Source organism: Hyperolius riggenbachi, chromosome 10, assembly GCF_040937935.1.
Source record: "Hyperolius riggenbachi isolate aHypRig1 chromosome 10, aHypRig1.pri, whole genome shotgun sequence".
Classification (NCBI taxonomy): Eukaryota; Metazoa; Chordata; class Amphibia; order Anura; family Hyperoliidae; genus Hyperolius; species Hyperolius riggenbachi.
Window position 1 is genome coordinate 10,081,050 of NC_090655.1, and position 22,691 is coordinate 10,103,740.

Consider the following 22,691-nt stretch of genomic DNA (forward strand, 5'->3'; position numbering starts at 1 on the left):
TGCAGCAACCTGACCAACTTTTCCATTCCTGTAGCTTGGAGCTAAGGAGTTACCCCCCCCAGGCCCGGCCGTCAGTGTCGGCTTTGGCAGGACGATTCGTTAGAATCATCTGCCGGCGCCGTCTGGAAGAGGGGGCGTGTCAGGAATATATTGAGGTGCTGATGATATTAGGAAATACAGGAACATATCTCTGTCATTTTCTGTCTGCTATATCTCACATGTGTATTCTGCTTTGAAGGGATGGTTATCTGGCTGTACTACATTTGCAGTGAATTTCTCTGGAAGCAGGGGGCTGGGACATTAGCATACAGTTCCTCTGGACAGCCAGAAAACAGGTAATTAGGAAACACTTAATCAGACAGTTGCTTTGAAGCAGATCACACAGGACATCCTGCTGCAATGTGAAAGCCTTAATCAATTGTCACCTGTAACCTGGGGAGATTGGAGGTTAACAAAGTCTTTTGTTGTATAGGACACTGTTCACATGTGGATGTCAGATCTCTGGGAAATCAAATTATGTCTGAGGATGTTATTAAATCTAGCTTCCCCCCGTCCACACAGGCTTACAGCCTCCAGGCGTATTTCATAGTATAAAACCGCAGCTAGGATAGCCACAACTTGTAGTTCTTGGAGGTAGCTCACACGGCTAGAACTAACCTGGTTCCTGACCAGAAGTGCGTACCGCCCGCAACAACACCAGATCGATACGCTGGTACGTTTATTTCCCGTTTATTTTGGTAAGCAAAATCGCTTTGTGTGTTATCTTTGTACATTTTATCTTGTAACTATTTTTACTTTGTTTTTTTTGTAATCTTTTTGTATATATTCAGTTCTGCACTGTCTATGTTTTTCTGAAATATTAAATTATTATTTAATAAGTTTGACTTCTGCCGTACTAAACTAACACTCATAGCCTAGAAGAGACTGAAGTGTAACCGTGTATAAGTTCATGCCTAATTGTACGCTTGAGCAACACTACCGTAGGAAATTGTAATTGCATTGTGTGTGGGGGCGTTTGTCATACGTTGGCCTAAGCGCGCAGCTGACCCAACGTACGAACAACGCCAGTGCGAGTAGCTAACAGTATCGTTCGGAACGACTGTTAGTGGGTCTTTGCTTCACGACAGTGTAAGATTGCAACTGTGTGTGTGTGTGGGTGCGTGGCGTTCCCGTATTTGGCCTAAGCGCAAAGCTGACCCAAATACGAAAACGCGGAGTGCGCGCTGGGGACTCGACAGCAGAGTGGAAGGGTCTAGCAACGCTAGTGGTGGCAGTGAGAGGTGTTTTGAGGGGTTCCAGCCTTGTTTGTAGCTTAAATAAGGCTGTTCCCCGCTTAATCTGGTCAAACCCGCAGTCGGGAACCGTATACGCAGGCGTGCCGCGGGCCGGTTCTTGACACCTCCCATCAATGGTAAATGGTATGAGCTTTTTATGGCAAGGACCTGGGCCTCTGTGGCCTTTCCAAAAATCCAACCCCCGTCAGAGGCCAAAGGGAACAATTTATAGGATTGAACTTTAAAGAGACACTGAAGCGAAAAAAGATGATGATTTAATGACTTGATTGTGTAGTACGGATAATTACTAGAACATTAGTAGCAAAGAAAATATTCTCATATTTTTATTTTCATTTATATAGTGTCTTTTATAACATTGCATCATTCTCAAATATTTGCAGTTTACACACTACTCAGCATTCTCAATGATTTTACAGAGCAGTCTAGTGAACTATTGACCTGGAGAGTGACTATTTCTCTGGAGAGAAAAAGAAAATACAGTGACAGACACTTGAGATAACAAGCTTCAGAAGACAGAGCTCTCTGCCACTTTGAAAGTTCTGGAGCTCAATGGCTCTTTTGCATAGATAACTGGAGATCCTTCACTCTTCATGTACTGGAAACAATATTAGATTTATGTCTCTGCTCCTAATGTTTTATTTCCTAGCTGTACGCTTCAGTGTCTCTTTAAGCAGACATCAATATAGACTGCTGCTAGTTTACTATCAGTTTAAGTTCAGCTTATAAGGCACATACTGAAGGTAGTGGAGAACAGCACACACTGCAGCTAGTTTACTATCAGTACAGGCACAGAGTAACAGCTTATACTGTACATACTGGAGGCAGCAGAGATCAGCACACACTGCAGCTAATTTTCTATCAGTACAAACACAGAGTAACAGCTTATGCTGTATATACTGGAGGTAGCAGAGATCATCACACACTGCAGCTAGTTTACTATCAGTACAGGCACAGAGTAACAGCTTATACTGTACATACTGGAGGCAGCAGAGATCAGCACACACTGCAGCTAATTTTCTATCAGTACAAACACAGAGTAACAGCTTATGCTGTATATACTGGAGGTAGCAGAGATCATCACACACTGCAGCTAGTTTACTATCAGTACAGGCACAGAGTAACAGCTTATACTGTACATACTGGGGACAGCAGAGATCAGCACACACCGCAGCTGGTTTACTATCAGTACATGCACAGAGTAACAGCTTATACTGTACATACTGGAGGCAGCAGAGATCAGCATACACTGCAGCTAGTTTACTATCAGTACAAGCACAGAGTAACAGATTATACTGTACATACTGGGGATAGCAGAGATCAGCACACACTGCAGCTAGTTTACTAGCAGTACAGACACAGAGTAACAGCTTATACTGCACATACTGGCGGCAGCTGAGATCAGCACACACTGCAGCTAGTTCACTATCAGTACAGGCACAGAGTAACAGCTTATACTGTACATACTGGAGGCAGCAGAGATCATCACACACTGCAGCTAGTTTACTATCAGTACAGGCACAGAGTAACAGCTTATACTGTACATACTGGGGGTAGCAGAGATCAGTGGCGGACACAGCCAGCAGTTGGCCCCTGTGCAAAATTGCAATTGAGGGCCCCTATGACCAATGCGCACCGCGGCAAAAAAATGGGTATGGCCATAACCTAAAAATGGGTGTGGATAGAACCTGTGGCAAAAATGGGCGTGGCAATGACCGGATGAGGGCAGAGCTAACTGTAATTTAAAGTGAACCCGGGGTGAGAGTGATATGGAGGCTGCCATATTTATTTCCTTTTAAACAATACTAGTTGCCTGGCAGCCCTGCTGATCTATTTGGCTGCAGTAATAAACTGAATTACACCAGAAACAAGCATGCAGCTAATCTTCTCAGTTCTGACAATATTGTCAGAAACCCCTGACCTGCTGCATGCTTGTTCAGGGTCTATGGTTGAAAGAATAAGAGGCAGAGGACCAGCACGGCAGCCAGGCAACTGGTATTGCTTAAAAGGAGAGAAATATGTCAGCCTCAATATTATTCTCACCTCAGGTTCCCTTGAAAAGTGCAACGCAAAGACAGTGGGCCCAAGTTTTGGTGACCCTTTCCCCAGAAAATTCACATAATTGTGCAGGTTTTCTCAAGAAAATACACATAATGTGAGCAGATATGCCCAGAAAATACGTGCAATCATGTCGGCAGATATGCCCAGAAAATACGTGCAATCATGTCGGCAGATATGCCCAGAAAATACGTGCAATCATGTCGGCAGATATGCCCAGAAAATACATGCGATCATGTCGGCAGATTTGCCCAGAAAATACGTGCAATCAAGTAGCAGATTTGCCCAGAAAATACATGCAATCAAGTCGGCAGATATGCCCAGAAAATACGTGCAATCAAGTAGCAGATTTGCCCAGAAAATACATGCAATCATGTGGCAGACCTGTCCAGAACATACACCTGCTAATATAAGTAAAAAAAAAAAAAAACATTTACTCACCTGCAGCAGCAGACCTCCTGTCCCAGCTTCCATCCGGCGCGCAGCTCCCATGGGTGGTTGGGTGGATAGGTAGCCTGGTGGGTGGGTGGGTAGGTAGGTAGGCAGCCTGGTGGTTGGGTGGGTAGGTAGCCAGGTGGGTGGGTGGGTAGGTAGGTAGCCGGGTGGGTAGGTAGGTAGCCTGGTGGGTCTTTAGGTAGGTAGCCTGGTGGGTGGGTAGGAAGTCGGGTGGGTAGGTAGCCAGGTGGGTGGGTAGGTAGGTAGGTAGCCGGGTGGGTAGGTAGGTAGCCTGGTGGGTAGGTAGCCTGGTGGGTAGGTAGCCGGGTGGGTGGTTAGGTAGCCGGGTGGGTGGTTAGGTAGCCGGGTGGGTGGTTAGGTAGCCGGGTGGGTAGCTATCCGGGTGGGGGCCCCGACTCCTATCCTGCACGGCCGTATGTCCGCCACTGGCAGAGATCAAATCCTTCAAATGTCATTACCGGCAGGGGTAATGATGCTAATTGACATTTTACAGACGTGGCTTCTAATGGTACCCCGCATACATTCTGTGCCTGCGCAGCCACTCACCGATGCTCCTGCCCCGCCTCTGGGTCACCTCTGGAATTTCAGACTTTAAAGTCAGAAAACCATTGTGCCTGCGTTGCTGTGTCCTTGCTCCCGCTGATGTCACCAGGAGCATACTGCGCAGGCACAGACCATAATGGGCCTGTGCAGTACGCTCTTGGTGACATCAGCGGGAGCGAGGACACGGCAACGCAGGCGCAGTGGTTTTCAGACTTTAAAGTCTGAAATTCCAGAAGTGAACCGGAGGCGGGGCCGGAGCATTAGGGAGTGGCTGTGCGGGCACAGGATGTATGCGGGGGACCATTAGAAGCCCCGGGTAAGTTCAACTCATTTTCCCCGACCCCCCTACAGTATCCCTTTAAGGGCTCCTCCTTAGAGAAGCATGTGTTCATTAGACTGGGCTTGTAGAGAAAACAAAAAACAAGAGGAGACCGGGAGCCCACTCTGGTGTATTATCGTTATTACTCTGGGCGAGGACTGTATGAAGTAAGACGGATACTCACAAAGCAGGGTTGCAAACGAGAAGCAACCACTCTATGTCAGCATGTGGAGAAGTACCGTCTCCACTCGGCCTTGTAGTTGTTGGGTGATGGTCGCTGCTCCTTAAAATGAACCACCCAGAGGTGGTTGCGTCCCCTAACACGGGGGTATAAAAGTAGATAGCAGGGTAATAGGAGGCACCCACATTGATCAGGTATGTTGTGATGAAGGTAATTTATCTCTTAGCGTAGGTAAATAGCAGTATAAAAAGGTAAAAAAAAAATAAGGATAAACTGGTCCTACCTTAATAATTCAGTAGGCCTTGGTAAAATAAAAGGACATTTATTGAGCACTTAAAATGACAACGCGTTTCACGACGTGAGCTGCTTCCTCAGGTAGAGTGCAGTGCCTGGATATGCACCTTGTCCTGTATACAGGCGCCCAGTTTCTGGAGAAGGTGCATATCCAGGCACTGCACTCTACCTGAGGAAGCGGCTTACGCCGTGAAACGCGTTGTCATTTTAAGTGCTCAATAAATGTCCTTTATTTTACTAAGGCCTACTTAAGGTAGGACCAGTTTATCCTTATTTTTTTTTACCTTTTTATACTGCTATTTACCTACGCTAAGAGATAAATTACTTTCATCATAACATACCTGATCAATGTGGGTGCCTCCTATTACCCTGCCATGTGTTCATTAGAGTCCCATGAATGTAAGGAAGCCAGTCAGTGCTCTAAATTCTCCATAGAGCAAGAAAAAATGAGTTGAGGAAAAATCTTAGCTTTTATTTTTAGAAATCTACCTAAATTCAGCCAGCCCACCTTAATAGAAGTACAATAATTGTATAACTCGGGGATTGCCGTGTTTATATGGAGGAGATCAGCTTCTTGGTTTACCTTTAATGTTACTTAAAGGGGACCTCCGGTGTATAAATAAAACCCACACTATCAGCGCAGGCTGCAGAAAAATAACAGAGTACAGTAGCAGGGAATGTCCAAAAATTGTCCATTTGTGCCACAATATCCAGGATTTGATGGTTAGCCACACCCCCGTCTGACAAACTGCCATGGCATTATTCTGTATTTGCAAAGACTGCTGAGAGGTTGTGTCACCCGTGGGTGGGAGGAGCCTCATAGTGTGGCCTGAGGGGTAATCTGCTTCTACCTGTGAATGAGCCAGCCTATCAGAGAAAGGAGAGACGAAGAGAGAGGTAGTGCGGTGCTGGCCACAGTATGCTGCATTCCAGAGCTGCCATAATGCTTCCCTGCTGCATTGTTGCTGCATTGGGTAAAAAGAAGAAGGGGAACAATGATCGGGTTATTCTGAATCTTTTTTTCACTTTGGAATTTACAGCGGAGGTCCACTTTAATGAAGTTTTATAGTGTGTGTAATGAGGAATTATCTCTGTCCACTTGACAATAACAGGCAGTCTCTTCCTTCCAATCTAGTAAATCTCCTTTGCTATCTTCTTTATCCTATTTTCTGTCCAATGTTCTTCTTTCTTTTCCTCCCTCCCCTGCTGTCCATAGTAAACAGATCCCCTTCTCGCTGCAGCGGCTTGAATCGTTCTGAATCCCCTAACAGAGAGCGTAACGACTACGGGGGCAGCAACAACCAGCTGAGTAACAGCAACAACAACCTCTACGTGCCAGACTACTCCGTGCACATACTCAGCGACGTCCAATATGTCAAGGTAAATCGCCCTATGCGTGGCTCCTTGGGGGCCGTCCTATGCGTGGCTCCTTGGGGGCCGTCCTATGTGTGGCTCCGCGTGGGCCGTCCTTACCCCTTGCTAAGCTTACTGTTCAAACCTGTCTTGGTTGAGAAACAGGAAACAAAGACCGAGAGCCAAATCTGGTGTAGTATGTTTAACCAGTATGGAAAAAATGTAAATGAGAATATACTCACAAGTATGGGTCACCCCAAAGGCGACCACTGAAATAGCAGGTGGGGAGAATTTTAACCTGACCCCACTCAGGTATAAAAAGTCGCTCTCTATAGAAAGAAAAAAGGGGATACACCCCTCCACCTAGGGTGGACAAAATCTGAGTAAAATTGATTGAATAGAGGCGCCAGAATAGGATAAAATAGGTTAAAAACCGTTTAAAAAGAGGGGGTGGGTGGATCCACTACCCTCATAAAAATGACCAGGCTAGACTCAAAGCCGTAAATAATGCAAGCAAAATATTTATTGGTCTCCAATTACAGTGCAACGCGTTTCACGGGCACACATCCCGCTTCATCAGGCAATTTGAGACAGGAGAACACAGTTCTGGGTCATATGAAAAGCTAGAGCGCCTCTGTAGATTCTACAGAGGCGCTCTAGCTTTTCATATGACCCAGAACTGTGTTCTCCTGTCTCAAATTGCCTGATGAAGCGGGATGTGTGCCCGTGAAACGCGTTGCACTGTAATTGGAGACCAATAAATATTTTGCTTGCATTATTTACGGCTTTGAGTCTAGCCTGGTCATTTTTATGAGGGTAGTGGATCCACCCACCCCCTCTTTTTAAACGGTTTTTAACCTATTTTATCCTATTCTGGCGCCTCTATTCAATCAATTTTACTCAAACCTGTCTTGGGGTCACCTTGGATTTTCCTTTCTAGCAAATAAACCAACACTTCATAGTCACTGTATCCTCTTTGAATGGTCCATGGTGGCCTCATCCAACTGTCTCCTGCCACATCTTCACCTGAGCCTTTCTGGGAGGGGGCGTGGTTCATGCTGCCACTCACCTCTCCTCCTCTATATTTGATTGGAGTCCAAGGGGCATGGCTGTTCTAACCACTCACTGTGCTCCCCACTCTTACCTGTCCCAGTGTGCTAAGTATAATGGGGAATGTGGTACTGGAAGTTTTAGGGAAGGATTGGTGAACCTGATGCTCGCCCAATCTTTAATGTACTGTAAGTCCAGAGGATAGCCTTAGAGGTTGTTGCAGAGAGAGAGGGACTGGGGTGTCCGCTCAGAGATGGATCGCATGACTTCTATTAGTTACAGTGAAGAGGAAACATTCTTGCTCGGAGGCAGAGCTGAACTGTAACCTGCCTGTAAACTGTTTACTCTAGACTGCCAGGCAGAGAGACACAGGAGCACAAAGACAGAGCTGCAGCTGATGATTATTTACACACATTTGAAGCTATATTTCTGCTTTCTATCATTCTGAAAACATTTTACTCACAGTATTACAGCCAGTGAGGACTGTCTCTGTATGCTGGATGTGCTGGACACAGTCCTCCATAGTAATGCCCACAGTGAAAACTGTTCTCTGTAAATGTCATTTTCTTCACATAAAACAAGAAAAGATGAAAAAAAGCCTTTGTATTGCCATTTTCTAGTAATCACTGGAAATATATATGGCATTTAGAAATTTAGTTAAAGTGTACCAGAGTTGAAGGTAAAGCAAAAATCTATACTTACCCGGGGCTTCCTCCCGCCCCATAAACACACGTGAGTTTCACGCCGCCCCCCGCAGTTTGCCGTTCCGCCGCGATCAGCCCCGGTAACTTGCTGAGTCACGTCCAGTCTGGGTCTTCTGCACATGTGCGGACCTACTGCGCATGCACAGTAGGCTCACACTGACATCACTGAGCCAGTTACCGAGGCTGAACGGCGGGAGGATGGCGCGGGACTCGCACATGTTTGAGGCGGGAGGAAGCCCCAGGTAAGTATCTATTTTTGCTTTACCTTGATCTCTGCTTTCCTTTAACTTTGATAGTTGTCCTTTAATCCTAGTACTTACAGTATTTCACAAAAGTGAGTACACCTGTCACATTTTTGTAGATATTTTATTCCGTCTCTACATGGGACCACAATTATGACCCTGTCATACAATGTAAAGTAGCCAGTGTACAGCTTGTATAGCAGTGTAAATATGCTGACCCATCAAAATAACTCATCAACACACAGTTTTAGTCTGTTGGCCACATTGACTAGTGTATTGCCAGCATAAGACAAGGCTGTTGACCACTGAGCCACAATGTATCGTATCTTGTTTTGTGCATGCCACTGCTGACCATTGATTGGCTGATTAGATATACTAGAATATGCTGGTGTACAGACTGTATGTGTCGCTGTCTTCCTATAGGTTACCAGACAGCAGTATCAGAACGCACTGACAGCCAGCCGCATGGACAGCTCCCCGCAGTCCCCCGACATTGAAGTGTTCTGCGATGGGGAGCCCACAAAAGTGACCAAATACCAGAGGATGTCAGAGTCGCCAAAAGATGACGCCATCACCACGTTAATCAGCGACAGAAACTGCAACTTGGGTAATGCTGCTCTCAACCCATACAGATCCTTAGTGCCGTATGGCAAAGAAAACAGAGCATTCTTGAACATGCGCCCACAGCCGGAACATGCATGCGCACTATGTCACAGCTATGTAGTGCATATGCGCAGAGCGCCCATGGCGGTGGGCGCACGATCAAGGACACTTGTCACTGGGCAGCGCCTGCGCAGTCTTCACCGACCCTACTGACCAGGAAGTAACTTTGGAGGGTGCTGGAGGAGAACGGGGTGCGGTGCGGTGCGCATGAGGAGAGCCTGCTGTAGGTAGAAAAAAAACAGACTTGTAAAAATAATACCTTTTAATAGCTAACCGATTAAGTTAAATTATGTAAACTTTCTGATGTTAGCTGAATGTACCCCTGAACTTGGCCCGATATTTTTAATATCGTTTTGTTACTGGTGCTGTGTGACAAGCACACAGCACCATCTCTCCACCTCCAAGCCCCCCCCCCCCCTCCCCTGCGGCCCCGTTCTGACAACAAATATGGGCAGGGAGGAAGTGGCAGCTCTTCCACCCCATTGCATGTCCTTAGTCCTGCCCCCTCCACTCGCCGCTATAGTTCGCCATATAAATCACTACACATATCGTGCAGGGGAGCTGCGCTGTGTGTGGTCTTGTGGTGATTGAAGTCGGAAGGATATCCGACCTCAAATAACACAAGATCGCACACAATGCAGCCCCCGGCGCGCTGTGTGCTGAGAATATTAAAGGGAAATATAGCGGCAAGTGGAGGGGGCAGGAGGGAGAAAGAACTGCCACTTCCCCCCCCATATTCGACATTCTGCTCAGTCGAAGATTATGACAGCAGAACGGGGGCTGGAAGGGGGAGGATGGTGCTGTATGCTAGTCGCAGCACCAGTAATTAAACAATATTAAAAGTATGGGGGGGGGGGAACCAGATTAGGGGTACATGAAGTAAAACTCTGATGTAAATAGTAAACACGAAGATGACCGTTTGTGCTGGTTTTTATTTAGCCGTTAGGGTTCTTTCACATGGGCAGTTGAACTGTGTGCTCAGTGAGCAGTTACCAGCAGTGAGGAGTTGCTAGGCAGCAGTGAGCAGTTGTGAGAGTTTGACAGGCTTTTCACTGCCTATCAACTGCTCGTGTGAAAGGGCCCTAAGATGTCAGGTGATCAGTAGGCTGGAGCCAGGGAGCTCATGCAGGTATATGTGAAGTCCAGCAGCTTTCTGAAGATCATGAAATTAACTTAATCACGTTAAATAAGGTGTCAGGAATCCCATTCCACAATTTAAACCTTCTTTTAATGTCTTGAACATTTTCATAAATTTGTACTAAATGTTTCTTGATTGTGAGAGCTGTTTAACCATTTATGAGCCTCACATCCGCAGCGGCAGCTGCTACAGCTGCAGGAACGCGCCAGTCACGTCCCTGAAGTTTGGGGGGGGGGTTACACACAATTGTGCGGGCAGATGCACACGATCGTGATGTTGCTGGTAGCAGGGGGGATTGGCTGCAGGAGACAAAAGTCCCCTGTGCCAATCCGTACATTAACGCCGAGAATAAACACTGTATTCTTAGATAGAGCCGCCGCGCTTCCGTCCGCCGACAATCGTTAGATTTATGAAAGGGAACTCTCCCCGCAGGCCACCCGTGATCGCAGGCTTCCACTGAAGCCTGCCTCATTTCCCTAGTTACAATGTAGCAACACATTGTTTCCTATGTAGGGTACTTGTATGCTACATAGGATTTGCTCAGCGGGGACATCTTGTGGCCAAATAGTAAAATTACACCTACTGACTTTAGGGATTAAATAAAAATTAAAGCACATAAAGAGATGACTGTGCACCTGTCTCTTTAAGACCTTTTATTCAGTAAACAGCATACAGCCACGAATACAACAGTCTGACACATCAAACCTGGGTAGTGGAGGGTGTCTGGTGAGCTGGGAAGGATGACCAGGGGGTGAACAGGACGGCACTGTTCACCCCCTGGTCACCCTTCCCAGCTCACCAGACACCCTCCACCACCCAGGTTTGATGTATCTTTACCATTTGTCAGACTGTTGTATTCGTGGCTGTATGCTGTTTACTGAATAAAAGGTCTTAAAGAGACTCTGTAACAACAAAAACCTCCCCTGGGGGGTACTCACCTCGGGTGGGGGAAGCCTCCGGATCCTAATGAGGCTTCCCACGCCGTCCTCTGTCCCACGGGGGTCTCGCCGCAGCCCTCCGAACAGCCGGCGACTGTGCCGACTGTCAGTTCAATATTTACCTTTGCTGGCTGCAGCGGGGGCGCTGTGGCTGCTTTCAGCACGGAAATAGATGGAAATACCCGATCTCCGTCGGGTCCGCTCTACTGCGCAGGCGCCGGAAACTTGCTCCTGCGCAGTAGAGCAGACCCGACGGCGATCGGGTATTTCCGCCTACTTCGGCGCCGAGAGCCATCAGAGCGCCTGCGCAGGAGCCAGGAAGGTAAATATTGCGTCACCGCTGTACGGAGGGCTACAGCGAGACCCCCGAGGGACGCAGGACGGCGTGGGAAGCCTCATTAGGATCCGGAGGCTTCCCCCACCCGAGGTGAGTACCCCCCAGGGGCCGTTTTGTCGTTACAGTTCCTCTTTAAAGAGACAGGTGCACAGTTATCTCCTTGTGTGCTGTATGTCCTTTAGTTGTGCTCTGCACTACTGTACTTGCTGCACGCCTCATGTTATGACCTTTACAGCTAATGGAGGAGTGTGCGGTTTAGGTGAAGCATCTGTTATTACGTTGTGTACAAGCTCTCGCAGAAAGGCCAACCCTCAAGATAATCAGCCCAGTGCCGGGTGCAATTTTTCACTTCAGTGTACCAATAAATAAAAATTAATATGTATGTCAAGAGGGCATATTATATTATACATTATACTAGGGGTATAATTTTAACGTTGCAATAACCGGAACAAATGGGCAAATAAAATGTGTGGATTTTAATTACGGTAGCATGTCGTATTTTTAAACTATAATGGCCGAAAACTGAGAAATAATGATTTTTTTCCATTTTTTTCTTAATTAGTCCCATTAAAAATGCATTTAGAATAAAATAATTCTTAAAGGGAAGGTTCAGGGACTATGAAAAAAAATAAAAATCCTCATTCACTTACCTGGGGCTTCCTCCAGCCCGTGGCAGGTAGGAGGTGCCCTCGGCGCCGCTCCGCAGGCTCCCGGTGGCCGACCTGACCTGGTCAGGCCGGCTGCCAGGTCGGGCTCTTCTGCGCTCCAATCTGCACCTAATGGGGCGCGCTGACGTCATTGGACGTCCTCCGGGCTGTACTGCGCAGGCGCAGTAGTTCTGAACCTGCGCAGTACAGACCGGAGGACATCCGATGACGTCAGCTCGCCGCTGTGAACCGCAAAATGGAGAGCAGAAGAGCCCGACCTGGCCGCCGGCCTGGCCAGGTCGGGTCGGCCACCGGGAGCCTGCGGAGCGGCACCGAGGGCACCTCCTGCCTGCCACGGGCTGGAGGAAGCCCCAGGTAAGTGGATGAGGATTTTTATTTTTTTTCATAGTCCTTGGACCTTCCCTTTAACATAATGTACCACCCAAAGAAATCCTAATTGGTGGTGGAAAAAACAAGGTATAGATCATTTCTTTGTGATAAGTAGTGATAAAGTTATTGGGGAATGAAAGGGAGGAGCGCTGAAATGGGAAAATTCCTCTCGCCCATAAGGGGGGGCTGATATGGTTAATATTATCACTGTATATTTATGTATATTTATTATCACTGTATATTTATGTATATTATCACTGAGGACGGGTTATTCCTGGATTTCCTTTCTCCCGACAGCTAGTAGCAGATCGGACGTCTTAAAAAGCCCGAATGACTCGGTGTTCCTACACATGGAGGATATCCCTCGGATAAAGGAGGATCTGGCAGACACAGAGCAGTGTATTCCCAGTAAGTGCCGCCCAGAATACAATCACTGTCCTGATTGACAGACTGGGAGCTGCACACACTAGAAATCACAATCTTTGGTAGCAATTCCTGGCATTTTTTTATCTTAAAGGGAACCTGAGGAGAGAGGTATGTGGAGGCTGCCATATTTATTTCCTTGTAAACAATGCCAGTTGCCTGGCAGCCCTGTTGATCTTCTGTCATACGTAGTGTTGGAGTCAAAACCCTGGAACAAGCATATGGCTAATCCAGTCAGCTGAGAATACCTGATCAACATATGCTTCTTCAGGGGCTATGGCTAAATGTATTAGAGGCACAGGATCAGCAGGATAGCCAGGTAACAGGTATTGTTTAAAATGAAATAAATATGGCAGCCCACGTATCACTCTCACCTCAGGTTCCCTTTAACCTATTAGAAGCTTCAATAGAGTTATCTGGTGTGAGATAAGTGCAGTGCTTTTCACCTCAGTCGGCAGAACTCGTTGTGCTGTAAATTCTTGGAATGCTTTCATCTCTCTCTGCTAGCAGAACATATAGAAACTGAAAGCAGAAGTCCTCTGTTATTGTCTCACACTGCCCCCTAGTGACAAGCATTACAGCAGTACTAATTAGAAGCAGGGAAATGTAACAAGTAAGAAAAACAAATGTGCTAAAAAAAAATTGGCCTGGAGCACTTACAAGCCATACGTTGGCTGCTAAAGTGTTGATGCTAGCAGTTTGTACAGCAATTGCATTTTATTTTTTTTGTTCTGGGTAGTAAAATCTCTGCAAAATCGCTACAAGTGATGAAAAAGTGATTTTGCAGTGATCCTATACTTAGTATTGGAGTGCAATCACTCCAGAAGTGCTGCAGGACTATCGATTGTAATTCAGGGAAATCGCAAGCACTCCAGTGGAATCGCCTCCATTGCCTTTTATTAGACTATCATCACCGGCGATTCCAAACCGCGGCTGAAACCGCTCCTGTGGGTCCGGCCCTTACAGGGTTTCTACTGTTAGCCAAGTAGCAGCCACGCCTCTTTGTAGTCGAGAAGGACCTTGTGCAGGATTGGAGATGGTTATACTTCTATTTGTCCAGCAGGTGGACTCTGAGAATCCCGCAGGTATCGTGACGCAGGGAGAGCTCAGAGATTGAGCCACGTGTAAAGCATTTCAGGATGAAAACCAAGAATCTCACAGCTGGGCCAATACTGACTAGATCAGCGCCAGCCACTAACTGTTACCACCGCCACATTGCCGAGAGCCACTGAGGATGAGACAGGACTGTAGGAAATAGAACTGATGGGAGGGCGATCCTGCCGGGAAGAGGACTCACTTAACCTTACCTATGGAAAACTATGATGGCGCAGAGAATCCTGGTACACACATCCAATTTTGATTGGCCAATCAGAGCTTACCTACACAATCTAGTTTATAGTATTCCAAATCTTTTGGCCCTCATACTACAGAGGTGGTAAAACTAGTCAGTGATTCACCAATCAAAATTGAATGTGTGTACCAGGCTTAACCACTTGAGGACCTAGGGCTTTCTACCCCTTAAGGACCGGCCACTTTTTTTCCATTCAGACCACTGCAGCTTTCACGGTTTATTGCTCGCTCATACAACCTACCACCTAAATGAATTTTGGCTCCTTTTCTTGTCACTAATACAGCTTTCTTTTGGGGCTATTTGATTGCTCCTGCGATTTTTACTTTTTATTATATTCATCAAAAAAGACATGAATTTTGGCAAAAAAAAAGATTTTTTTAACTTTCTGTGCTGACGTTTTTCAAATAAAGTAAAATTTCTGTATACATGCAGCGCGAAAAATGTGGACAAACATGTTTTTGATAAAAAAAAAACCCATTCAGTGTATATTTATTGGTTTGGGTAAAAGTTATAGCGTTTACAAACTATGGTGCAAAAAGTGAATTTTCCCATTTTCAAGCATCTCTGACTTTTCTGACCCCCTGTCATGTTTCATGAGGGGCTAGAATTCCAGGATAGTATAAATACCCCCCAAATGACCCCATTTTGGAAAGAAGACATCCCAAAGTATTCACTGAGAGGCATAGTGAGTTCATAGAAGATATTATTTTTTGTCACAAGTAAGCGGAAAATGACACTTTGTGAGAAAAAAAAAAAAAAAAAAAAGTTTCCATTTCTTCTAACTTGCGACAAAAAAAAATGAAATCTGCCACGGACTCACCATGCCCCTCTCTGAATACCTTGAAGGGTCTACTTTCCAAAATGGGATCATTTGTGGGGTGTGTTTACTGTCCTGACATTTTGGGGGGTGCTAAATTGTAAGCACCCCTGTAAAGCCTAAAGGTGCTCATTGGACTTTGGACCCCTTAGCGCAGTTAGGCTGCAAAAAAGTGCCACACATGTGGTATTGCCATACTCAGGAGAAGTAGTATAATGTGTTTTGGGGTGTATTTTTACACATACCCATGCTGGGTGGGAGAAATATCTCTGTAAATGACAATTTGTTAATTTTTTTTACACACAATTGTCCATTTACAGAGATATTTCTCCCACTCAGCATGGGTATGTGTAAAAATACACCACAAAACACATTATACTACTTCTCCTGAGTACGGCGATACCACATGTGTGGCACTTTTTTGCACCCTAACTGCGCTAAAGGGCCCAAAGTCCAATGAGTACCTTTAAGATTTCACAGGTCATTTTGAGAAATTTCGTTTCAAGACTACTCCTCACGGTTTAGGGCCCCTAAAATGCCAGGGCAGTATAGGAACCCCACAAATGACCCCATTTTAGAAAGAAGACACCCCAAGGTATTCCGTTAGTAGTATGGCGAGTTCATAGAAGATTTTATTTTTTGTCACAAGTTAGCGGAAAATGACACTTTGTGAAAAAACACAATTAAAATCAATTTCCGCTAACTTTTGACAAAAAATAAAAACTTCTATGAACTCACCATACTCCTAACGGAATACCTTGGGGTGTCTTCTTTCTAAAATGGGGTCATTTGTGGGGTTCCTATACTGCCCTGGCATTTTAGGGGCCCTAAACCGTGAGGAGTAGTCTTGAAACGAAATTTCTCAAAATGACCTGTGAAATCCTAAAGGTACTCATTGGACTTTGGGCCCTTTAGCGCAGTTAGGGTGCAAAAAAGTGCCACACATGTGGTATCGCCATACTCGGGAGAAGCAGTACAATGTGTTTTGAGGTGTATTTTTACACATACCCATGCTGGGTGGGAGAAATACCTCTGTAAATGGACAATTGTGTGTAAAAAAATCAAAAGATTGTCATTTACAGAGGTATTTCTCCCACCCAGCATGGGTATGTGTAAAAATACACCTCAAAACACATTGTACTACTTCTCCCGAGTACGGCGATACCACATGTGTGGCACTTTTTTGCACCCTAACTGCACTAAGGGGCATAAAGTCCAATGAGTACCTTTAGGATTTCACAGGTCATTTTTGTTTCAAGACTACTCCTCACGGTTTAGGGCCCCTAAAATGCCAGGGCAGTATAGGAACCCCACTAATGACCCCATTTTAGAAAGAAGACACCCCAAGGTATTCCGTTAGGAGTATGGTGAGTTCATAGAAGTTTTTATTTTTTTGTCACAAGTTAGCGGAAATTGATTTTAATAGTTTTTTTTCACAAAGTGTCATTTTCCGCTAACTTGTGACAAAAAATAAAATCTTATATGAACTCACCATACTCCGTACGGAATACCTTTGGGTGTCTTCTTTCTAGAATGGGGTCATTTGTGGGGTTCCTATACTGCCCTGGCATTTTAGGGGCCCTAAACCGTGAGGAGTAGTCTTGAAACCAAATGTCGCAAAATGACCTGTGAAATCCTAAAGGTACTCATTGGACTTTGGGCCCCTTAGCGTACTTAGGGTGTAAAAAAGTGCCACACATGTGGTACCGCTGTACTCAGGAGAAGTAGTATAATGCGTTTTGGGGTGTATTTTTACACATACCCATGCTAAGTGGGAGAAATATCTCTGTAAATGACAATTGTTTGATTTTTTTTACACACAATTGTCCATTTACATAGAAATTTCTCCCACCCAGCATGGGTATGTGTAAAAATACACCCCAAAACACATTATACTACTTTTCCTGAGTACGGCGGTAGCACATGTGTGACACTTTTTTGCAGCCTAGGTGCGCTAAGGGGCCCAACGTCCTATTCACAGGTCATTTTGAAGCATTTGTTTTCTAGACTACTCCTCGCGGTTTAGGGCCCCTAAAATGCCAGGGCAGTATAGGAACCCCACAAGTGACCCCATTTTAGAAAGAAGACACCCCAAGGTATTCCGTTAGGTGTATGGCAAGTTCATAGAAGATTTTATTTTTTGTCACAAGTTAGTGAAAAATGACACTTTGTGAAAAAAAACCAATAAAAATTATTTTCCGCTAACTTTTGACAAAAAATAAAATCTTCTATGAACTCGTCATACACCTAACATAATACCTTGGGGTGTCTTTTTTTTCTAAAATGGGGTCACTTGTGGGGTTCCTATACCGCCCTGGCATTTTACAGGCCCAAAACCGTGAGTAGTCTGGAAACCAAATGTCTCAAACTGACTGTTCAGGGGTATAAGCATCTGCAAATTTTGATGACAGGTGGTCTATGAGGGGGTGAATTTTGTGGAACCGGTCATAAGCAGGGTGGCCTTTTAGATGACAGGTTGTATTGGGCCTGATCTGATGGATAGGAGTGCTAGGGGGGTGACAGGAGGTGATTGATGGGTGTCTCAGGGGGTGGTTAGAGGGGAAAATAGATGCAATCAATGCACTGGGGAGGTGATCGGAAGGGGGTCTGAGGGTTTGGCCGAGTGATCAGGAGCCCACACGGGGCAAATTGGGGCCTGATCTGATGGGTAGGTGTGCTAGGGGGTGACAGGAGGTGATTGATGGGTGTCTCAAGGTGTGATTAGAGGGGAGAATAGATGCAAGCAATGCACTGGCGAGGTGATCAGGGCTGGGGTCTGAGGGCATTCTGAGGGTGTGGGCGGGTGATTGAGTGCCCTAGGGGCAGATAGGGGTCTAATCTGATAGGTAGCAGTGACAGGGGGTGATTGATGGGTAATTAGTGGGTGTTTAGGGTAGAGAATAGATGGAAACACTGCGCTTGGGTGGTGATCTGTTGTCGGATCTGCGGGCGATCTATTGGTGTGGGTGGGTGATCAGTTTGCCCACAAGGGGCAGGTTAGGGGCTGATTGATGGGTGTCAGTGACAGCGGGTGATTGATGGGTGTCAGTGACAGGGGGTGATTGATGGGTGATTGACAGGTAATCAGTGGGTTATTACAGGGGAGAACAGATGTAAATATTGCACTGGCGAATTGATAAGGGGGGGTCTGAGGGCAATCTGAGATTGTAGGCGGGCGATTGGGTGCCCGCAAGGGGCAGATTAGGGTCTGATCTGATGGGTAACAGTGACAGGGGGTGATTGATGGGTGTTTAGAGGAGAGAACAGATGGAAACACTGCGCTTGGGTGGTGATCTGATGTCGGATCTGCGGGCGATCTATTGGTGTGGGTGGGTGATCAGTTTGCCCGCAAGGGGCAGGTTAGGGGCTGATTGTTGGGTGGCAGTGACAGGGGGTGATTGACGGGTGATAGGTGATTGGCAGGTGATTGACAGGTGATCAGTGGGTTATTACAGGGAAGGACAGATGTAATTAATGCACTGGCGAATTGATAAGGGGGGGGGGGGGGTCAGAGGGCAATCTGAGCGTGTGGGCGGGTGATTGGGTGCCCGCAAGGGGCAGATTAGGGTCTGATCTGATAGGTAAAAGTGACAGGTGGTGATAGGGGGTGATTGATGGGTGATTAGTGGGTGTTTAGAGAAGATAACAGATGTAAACGATACATTTGGGAGGTAATCTGACGGCGGGTTTGCGGGCGATCTAATGGTGTGGGTGGGTGATCATATTGCCCGCAAGGGGCAGGTTAGGGGCTGATTGATGGGTGGCAGTGACAGGGGGTGATTGATGGGTGATAGGTGATTGGCAGGTGATTGACAGGTGATCAGTGGGTTATTACAGGGAAGAACAGATGTAATTAATGCACTGGCGAATTGATAAGGGGGGGTCTGAGGGCAATCTGAGCGTGTAGGCAGGTGATTGGGTGCCCGCAAGGGGCAGATTAGGGTCTGATCTGATAGGTAACAGTGACAGGTGGTGATAGGGGGTGATTGATGGGTGATTGATGGGTAATTAGTGGGTGTTTAGAGGAGAGAATAGATGTAAACAATGGATTTGGGAGGTGATCTGATGTCGGATCTGTGGGCGATCTATTGGTGTGGGGGGGTGATCAGATTGCCCGCAAGGGGCAGGTTAGGGGCTGATTGATGGGTGGCAGTGACAGGGGGTGATTGACGGGTGATTGACGGGTGATTGACAGGTGATTGACAGGTGATCAGGGGGATAGATGTATACAGTAAACAGGGGGGGGGTGGTCTGGGGGGGGGGTCTGGGGAGAATCTGAGGGGTGGGGGGTGATCAGGAGGGGGCAGGGAGCAGGGGGGGGGATAAAAAAAAAATAGCGTTGACAGATAGCGACAGGGAGTGATTGATGGGTGATTAGGGGGGTGATTGGGTGCAAACAGGGGTCTGGGGGGTGGGCAGGGGGGGGTCTGATGGGTGCTGTGGGCGATCTGGGGCAGGGGAGGGAGAAATCAGTGTGATTGGGTGCAGACTAGGGTGGCTGCAGCCTGCCCTGGTGGTCCCTCGGACTCTGGGACCACCAGGGCAGGAGGCAGCCAGTATAATACACTTTGTATGCGGCGATCGCGGGGTTAACATCCCGCCGGCGCTTCCGTATAGCCGGCGGGATGTTGCGGCGAGCGAGCGGTGACAGGCGCCGGCGGAGGATCGCGTCACGGATGACGCGATCGCTCCGCCCATGCCCTTAAATGGACCGCCGCCTCTGTGGGTGAGGCCGTCCTGCAGGGCTCCACTTCCCCGCCGCCCCTGTGTAGTGGGCGGTCGGGAAGTGGTTAAAGAGAAACGGTAACCAAGAATTGAACATCATCCCAATCAGTAGCGGATACCCCTTTTACATGAGAAATCTATTCCTTTTCACAAACAGACCATCAGGGGGCTCTGTATGGCTGATATTGTGGTGAAACCCCTCCCACAGGGTGATGTCAGGACCATGGTGCTGACATCACACTGTGGGAGCCTTGTTGCATTGTGGGAAATAACCGCTGTTTCCAACTGCCAAAAAGCAAGCAGCGTCTCCTTCCAGTGACATCACCTGCCAGCAGTAAAAGTGTCACCATGTGATAAATGTCAGAATATAAATCAGGGAGAGGAAAGCTTTTCCAATGAGCAAACACTGACAAAATCATTTATATGTAATCATTGTAAAAATGAAGCACTGTTTTTATTGCATTATTTTCACCGGAGTTCCTCTTTAAGACTTTTGAGCTATTGCTGAACTAGTCAGCGCTAACGTGGACAGGGGTTACATTATTTTATGCTAAGAAGGGTTTTATATGGTGTTACTGCACAGGCAGTGGGCAGCAGCAGTCTTCTACTGACCTACTATAGGCATTCTTGACAAAGAGATAGACCTGTAAGTCAAGGCTTTGTGTACGGGAAGGATTTGTGATTGCTCATAGCAAGCAGCCATATATTTTGTCTCATCTGTAAAGCAGCCCTGTAAAATGATAGCTGGAAGGAAGATGAATGCTTTGGCGGAGCAGCAGTCATACAGTGAGGACGGGTGATCCAGGGGACGACTTTCTGCGCACATGTACCCCAATGAGCGATTTAAAGGAAACCTGATTAAGTGGGAAAAAAATGACACATACCTGGGGCTTCCTCCAGCCCCTTTCAGGCTCAATGGTCCCTCCCAGTCCTCCCAGGCTGCCTGGATTCATACAGTCCTCATTGCACTCCCATCACTAGAATGCTTCAGTCACTGGTAGCGTACCCAGCCGGACTGCCCCTGTGACCGACTGGACCTGGCTGAACGAATTACTAGGCCGCCTGGTGGAGGATCCGGGCAGCCTGGGAGGACGGCAAGGGACCAATGAGCCGGGGGTGGGGGGGATGGAGGGTTGGACGGGCTGGCTAGAGGTAGACCCAGGTATGTATAATTTTTTTTTCCCTTAATGGTCTCAAGTTCACTTTAACCACTTGCCGACCGCACGCTTATACCGTGCGTCGGCAAAGTGGCAGCTGCAGGACCAGCGACGCAGTACTGCGTCGCCAGCTGCAGGCTGATTAATTAGGAAGCAGCCGCTCGCGCGAGCGGCTGCTTCCTGTCAAATCACGGCGGGGGGCTCCGTGAATAGCCTGCGGGCCGCCGATGGCGGCTCGCAGGCTAAATGTAAACACAAGCGGAAATAATCCGCTTTGTTTACATTGTACGGCGCTGCTGCGCAGCAGCGCCGTAAGGCAGATCGGCGATCCCCGGCCAATCAGCGGCCGGGGATCGCCTCCATGTGACAGGGGACGTCCTGTCACTGGCTGCACAGGACGGATAGCGTCCTGTGCAGCCCGGATCACCGGGGGGAGAAGGTAGGAGAGGGAGGGGGGAGAATGTCGCCGCGGAGGGGGGCTTTGAGGTGCTCCCCCCCCCGCAACTAGCCTGCACGCAGGAGCGATCAGACCCCCCCTGCACATCATCCCCATAGGGGGAAAAAAAGGGGGGCGATCTGATCGCTCTGTGTGGCCGCGGATCTGTGCTGGGGGCTGCAGAGCCCACCCAGCACAGATCCAAACAAACAGCGCTGGTCCTTAAGGGGGGGTAAAGGGTGGGTCCTCAAGTGGTTAAAGAGAACCTCCAGTGAAAATAATGTAATAAAAAAAGTGCTTCATTTTTTACAAGAATTATGTGGAAATGATTTAGCCAGTGTTTGCCCATTGTAAAATCTTTCCTCTCCTATCACATGGTGACATTTTTACTGCTGGCAGGGTGATGTCAGTGGAAGGAGATGCTTGCATTTTTGGCAGTTGGAAAAAGCTGTAAACAGCGATTTCCCACAATGCAATGAGGTTCACAGACAGGAAACTGCCAGGACCATGGTCCTCACAGTTTCCTGTGGGAGGGGTTTCACCACAATATCAGCCATACAGCGCCCCCTGATGATCCATTTCAGAAAAGGAATAGATTTCTCCTGGGAAAAGGGGTATCAGCTACTGATTGGGATGAAGTTCAATTCATGGTTTCTCTTTAAGTCATGAATTAAAAAACCTACAGGTTACAATTAAGAAAAACTGTATCAGGCAGGTGGTTATTATCCTTCATCCTCCTGCATTTAACTTATGAAACAAATGTTTGATAAAGTTTTGTTTTAAGATTTTGGTGGTGATGTGGCTTGTTTTGCTCTGTTGCAGATTCTGATTCATGTGGTGTCAGTTTGGACACGGAGCAGCCGAACAATGTGACAGTTCCCAGCATTACACCCACCAGCACAGAGGAGACCCTGGGCAAGAAATTACTGCGAACACTGAGTATGACTTTACACCGCTAACTCCACTTCTGTATAGATAATCTGAATGTTCAGTGGGAGAGAGGGGCCCAGACTTGCTCCTCCACCAGGGGCCCAGACTTCCTCCTCCACCAGGGGCCCCTCCCATTGCGTGCGTATTAGTACGCAGCACGGTCAGCTACTGCTGAAATTGGGGGCGTCGTGAAATACTATCCCCCCTCCAAGTCGTACCAACTCAGGGGGATAAGTAATTTGGGGTT

At 47.1% G+C, this 22,691-nt stretch overlaps 1 protein-coding gene across 2 annotated transcripts in view; it reads left to right on the forward strand.

Annotated features, from left to right (window-relative positions):
- CNNM1 (cyclin and CBS domain divalent metal cation transport mediator 1) overlaps positions 1-22,691 on the forward strand; it is an 89,840-nt gene that overhangs the window by 62,294 nt on the left and 4,855 nt on the right. For both annotated transcript variants that reach the window (XM_068257895.1, XM_068257896.1), the window contains 4 exons: positions 6,360-6,523; positions 8,916-9,099; positions 12,903-13,013; positions 22,337-22,453. In XM_068257895.1, the coding sequence (XP_068113996.1) occupies positions 6,360-6,523; positions 8,916-9,099; positions 12,903-13,013; positions 22,337-22,453 (576 nt within the window). The remainder of the gene's footprint in view (positions 1-6,359; positions 6,524-8,915; positions 9,100-12,902; positions 13,014-22,336; positions 22,454-22,691) is intronic.